Here is a 5,993-nt window from a genome sequence, read left to right as displayed (position 1 = left end):
ATTTACATGTTTACGCTTCATAGTCTAAAAATATAAGGCATAAGTTAGAATTATGTTTTAAATGGTTATTTTTCTCTATTTGTCTTTGTATTTTGGATTGTTTTAATTTAAACAACAATGCGATACCTTATCATAATAATAATAATAATAATAATAATCATTTGATGTTTACAATTTCTTAAAATGTATATAACACACACGCATGCCTGCACGCGCGCACACACACAAACACACACACACATATATAACACACACACACACATATATATAAAGGTTAAGGTTAAAATGAAAACCCACTTGAGTTGTGAAAACCCGCGAAAACCCTATGTAACATTGTTTTTTTTTGTTACATGTAATATATGTTGTAACATTTAATACAAAAGATCGAAACATCAAAAAAAAATGTTTTGCTATTTTTTAACATTTTTTACTAATTGTTATATATGTTTTTAGGAGAGGGAAAAAGTTATATTTATATTTACATTTTTTATTCACTTTAATTGTGGACCACAAGATTTAAACATTAATTAAAAACATGTGGTTGAGAATGAGTTTCTAGAGTTTTCACAACTCAAGTGGGTTTTTATTTTATACTTAACCTATATATATATATATATATATATATATATAAAGTTTTATACTTTTTCCGTACGTATGTAACATGGAATCTAACAATGTGTTTATTACTATTCATTTGAGTTCTGCTACTGTAATTCATTTGAATTATGTTACTATGTTACTATTCATTTGAATTCTGTTACTATATTTAAGATTAAAAAGTGACTTGTTTATTACTATTCATTTGAATTCTTTTCTATTATATTTAAGATTAAGGTTAAGATAGTGGCTTCATCTTTAAAAATAATTCATTTGAATTCTTTGGGTGTTACTATTTATTGTGTTTTGTTATGGCTTTATGGGCGAAGAACAATGTATTTGCTTTTAATTGGGCCTTAAAACAATGTCATATATGTTTGTGTGGGCCGAATTGTTTTAAGTCATGCCTATTGGACAGGCCGTAGAATATTTAACAATATCAGTACAACTAGGAGTGACACAGAGAAGAAATTATGGGACTAATTAACATATGATCATTACTAACTAACGTAACTACAAGTTCTTAAGAACAGCAAGTTTCAAAGTGTCTTCTTCACATGTGAATCCATTAGGAATCTTCACTATAACATCTTGCAGTATCAAATCCTTAACACTTGAAACACTCGCATATTGAACTCGTAAATCAAGGGTTCTAAGTGCATCCATCAACTTTGCTGCAGGATAGTTAACATCCGTGGATTGAACCCTAATCATGGCTTCTGATCCTAATAACGTCACCTCGACTTCAGCCCGGTTAGCCATCGAGTGAACGGTGGCACTTCGTGAATTATGAACATGGTTCATTAATTGATTATTGTTTCTTGATCTTACTGGCATTGATTCTGGTCCCGTCATCTTTTCTAATGTTTGGATCTTGGATTTAAGCTCGTTGATGTAGGTAACTGCATCAGCTAGTAGAGAAGCTTTGTTCATTTTTGAAACATATGGAACCACGCTTCGGAGGGCATAAAACCGGTGGTTTAACTTCTCTCGTCGCTGCCGCTCAGCCTCCTGATGGGAACCCGTCGCCATGGTTTCCTGGGAAACAACACCCTTTGCTCTTCTTCCCATCCCCTTAGCTCGTCTTTGCCTCCCCTTTGGCATGGATGTAACGTTGGTGACTGATGGCGGTGAGCTATTTGTTTCAAATGATTTAAGGAGATATGTTAGCCAGATATATAACAAAAATAACATATTTAAATCGTTTAATTTTTTGGTTAATGGCATAAAACTTTTAAATTTTATTGTTCTTAAACACACATGCATATGCTACATACACATATAAACTAATTTGTTTCTATATATGAAGAGGTAGGTCCCAGCAGAGCCCAGTTGGACCCGCAAGAGTCACCTCAAAGAGGGACGTTTGCGCAGTTGAAACCGCAAGACTCACTTTCAACAGGGACGTCTGCGCAAAGGCTAAACTCGCAAGACTCACCTTGAAGAGAGACGTCTGCGCAGAAACCAACTGGATCCGCAGGACCCACCATGCTCAGAGACGTGACGTCCTTACGCGCTGTACGCAAGCTGTTCCCGCAGGAAAAGCCTCCCAATGGTCGACGTACTCCGCCTGTTCCCGCAGTAACGGATACTAGCCATCAAGGAAGGCTACCCGCGCAGCAAGGCTACACGCACAAGGCACTTAACTCTTAAATAATTCAGTAATGTCACCTGAAGAAGGAGTGAGCAAGCCGGGAACACTCCCGCCCAAAGCCGGGAATACTCCCGCCCAAATGAGCCAGTCCGTACGCTACTGGAGGACCTTTTGTACTGTACCTGACGAGGTATGGACAAAAGGTCTGACCAAAGCAGCGACAGCTCACTGTGACAAAGGAATAGTACACAGCCGGCCTGGTCACTATCAGCCGCTGCCTACTCACCAACCTGTCGTAGCACGTGCATAGCCTGCAGTTGGTGGAAAAGAATAGTACACAGCCGGCCTGGTCACCATCAGCCGCTGCCTACCCACCAACTACCAGCATGGCATGTGAGTAGCCCACAGTTGGCAAAACAGGAATACTATTCAGCCGGCTGTACCTTCTTGGAAACCTACCTTCGGCTATAAATACACCAACACCTTGGAATGGTATGGACACATCACATTACCTTACATTATCTGATATCTCATTATCTTATCTTCTCTAGCAATCTCTTAATATACACTTATATTCAAGAGCAATCTAGTCTGATTCTTACGCCGGAGGGTGGTCACAAGGAGGTACCCCCTTCTCAGTGACGAGCTCACGGTGTCTGTTTTGCAGGTTATCAGAAGAACCATCTTTGCCGGACCTAACCCCTCGTGGGAAACATCTATTTAACCCCCAGATTATCCGTAATCTGCCCAGGGTCAATTAGTGTTTCTTCAATATATTTAAGTTTATATGGTCTATATATACACATTATGTACACGTGACTTATATTTGTGCAACTTCTATGTTAATCGAAATTTCTTCACACTTTGTTTTCTAATTTTTGAAAAGATTAATAAAGATTACATTTTCCTCTGGCTCCAAAACCTGGGCCGGCACAAGCAAAGCCATTCATAAGATATTCATTTTCCGTCGTATTAAAGAAATTCAACATGATGGTACGTAGTAGAGGAAACCATTTCTACTATTTTAAATTTTTTTAAGTTTGAAAAAATGAATGACTTATTTTATTTTGTGTGCTCCTCTAAAAAACTTTCTTTTGCATGCCTAGCCGTCCCACACACATACATAGTAGAGAGAATATATTAGTTATGATATAATGTATATAATCTTTCATAAGGGCGGGGGCCGTGTCGTTGCGGGAACGATGACGAAAGGGCCAGGTGGCAGATTGAGGGAGGGAACCGAAGAGCTTAGGTAAGGAGGTAGACAGCGGTGAAGGCGGGAAAACATCGCACACCCTAATAAGAAGAAATGCTTTAATTATGTGTTCTTTCTAATTTATTTTTTAAAGAGTATGTATATAACATATAGAGGTGAAGTCCAATACAAATAAATCTTAACTTAAGAAATGTAAAGGTAGAGTAGTTATTATTACGTTACAGTTTTGATTTGGAGTAATAATCGTTATTTCTTTTTGTTATAGAATTACACTACTGCAAATTAAGTAGCGTAAAATAATTACTATAGATGATGACAATTGGTTGTGTGTTTGATATAGCATTACACTACTGCAAATTAAGTAGCGTAAAATATTATGTTAACAATTGGTTGTGTGTTTGATCTAACACAAAAAAATATACCTTACGAAACTTTTATCCAAATTAGATGATGACATCTTCATCTTCTTCGTGCACATCACTTCATCCCGTCCTTCAGTTTCTTGATTACAGCGGTTAATATCCAAAAGGCTATCATGGTCGAAAACTGATTTCGTTAAGCAGACAAGACCACTGTCTTGTTTTGCAGAATCACAAGAACCCAATTCAACAACACCATTAGAAGTTGGAATGCAAACCAAGGATTTGATTCCATGAACTCTAACTTCTTCAGTTCTTTTAGTATTGTAATTCCTTAACTCCATCTCCCCATCCAACCACAGGCAAGATCCCGAACTGTAACTCTGGCCAACAACATCTTGTCCGACTGGGAAAGACGACACAGCCGAAGACATAGCCAACCAATGGATGTCGGAAATATCTTCACATTCAAACATGGAGTTGGTATTTGTGTCAAGGATATAAGCGTCCGCCCACAAAAGAACATGACGGCCGTCCGAGTCTTCGGTGGCTTGCCAGAATATGGCGTAATGCCACCGCTCCGGTCGGTTTTGGAGGATGAATTTGAGTCGGGTTTGAAGTAACGACATGACGAATAAGACGACGGTGTGAGGGTTGAGTTAGTGAGGAAATGGAAGATGGAGATGAGCGCGATGATCATCTGGTTTTATAATGCAATATGTAGTCCAAGGATATAGGAAGCCAACTTGGTTTATGGCATCATTAATTGGGCTTTTAACTTTTTACCATGGTTCATGACATTATTAATTGGGTTTAAACCTTGACAAAGTATTTGTTTTAAATAAACTATTTAGGGTATGCTTAGTTTAATGAAGAAGGAATAGAATGGAAGAATGAATGGAATGGATAAGGAATGAAATGGATCGTTATCATTTTTTTGTCTTATATGGTTAATCCATAGGAATGAAATGAATTATTGCTTTATTTTGTTTGGTATCCAAAAAAATTGTAAGAATAAAATAGAAATAATAAAAACATTTCTATCTCAAAATAATGTTTTTCTACTAAAATAAAAAAAAAACTACATTGGCGACGATGGTTGTGTTAGCTCCGGTGATGAAAATGGCGGTGGGGTGGCGACGGTGGTGGTGGTTGCGGCGATCAGGCGGCAGGGGCAATGATTGTGGTGGCGGCAGTGGTGGTAGGGGTACCGAGGGTCAAGCGATGGTAGCATTGATGGTGATAGCGATGGTAGAGTGGCGGCAACGATGGTGGTAGTCAGGCAGCGACAGTGATGATAGCGGTGATGGCCAAGTGGAGGCGAAGACAATGGTTACGGTGGTTACCGCAATGATGGTGGCGGTGGTAACATTGGTTGTAAGGTGGTAGTGGTGGCGATGGTGGCAGCGAAAGTGGTGGCGGCGGTGTTGGTGGTGGTGGTGGTGTTGTTGAGAAAGTAGGGTGATTAAGGAATGGAATGAAAAAAAAAAGTGGGGTGGGAAGAAATGTTTTTGATGGAATGTGATTCCATGTGTAATGGATGATTCCATTCCATTGAGCAACCAAACATCACTTTTTTCATTTCCACGTAATGAATCATTCCATTCCCCCTGTCATTGCTGCATATCATACGCTACCTTAGACTTGTAGGGTCTGTTTGGTATGCCTTAATGAAATGGACGAGGGAATGGAATGGACGTGGGAATGGAATGGACAAAGAAATTGAATAAATCATTACCATTCATTGTCGTGTTTGGTTACCATGTACGTAAGAATGAAATAATCATCCTTTAATTATTATTATTATTATTACTACTACTACTACTGCTGCTGCTGCTACTATTAATATTATTATTACTATTGGTAATAATAATATATAATAAAAAATGTTAATGTAAGTATTAATAATATGAATATTCATAGTAACTCATTTTTAAGACCTGCGCGCTTTAATGAGACCATTAAACAGATAAAAGCAATTATAAAAATGTTGGACCACGCATGCGTGTTATGAAGCGTTGAGTCACCAAATAATAATAATATTGTTAATATATACGATAATAAGTCTAATTTAATAATTGTTATATTATAATATACAAAAATAATGATAATATAATAAAATTAATAATAGTAATATAATAGCCTTGATAATGTAATAATAATTATAATATAAAAATAAATCATAATATATTATGATAATTATTATTGTTATAGATTCCATTCTCTG

General features: G+C 37.2%; 1 protein-coding gene across 1 annotated transcript; it reads right to left on the bottom strand.

The window, feature by feature from the left end:
• Positions 1-963: 963 nt before the first annotated feature.
• LOC143633540 (transcription factor bHLH14-like) lies at positions 964-4,395 on the bottom strand. Its single transcript, XM_077101822.1, has 2 exons — positions 3,830-4,395; positions 964-1,732 (listed from the first exon to the last, which is right to left on the bottom strand). The coding sequence occupies exons 1-2, from the start codon at positions 4,393-4,395 to the stop codon at positions 1,111-1,113; spliced, it is 1,188 nt and encodes a 395-aa protein (XP_076957937.1). The 3' UTR covers positions 964-1,110.
• Positions 4,396-5,993: the final 1,598 nt, after the last annotated feature.

Source organism: Bidens hawaiensis, unplaced genomic scaffold (assembly GCF_021521415.1).
Source record: "Bidens hawaiensis isolate Kalapana, Puna unplaced genomic scaffold, B.hawaiensis_p1.1 tig00006781_1, whole genome shotgun sequence".
NCBI lineage: Eukaryota > Viridiplantae > Streptophyta > Magnoliopsida > Asterales > Asteraceae > Bidens > Bidens hawaiensis.
This window is presented reverse-complemented; position numbering and strand designations above follow the sequence as displayed.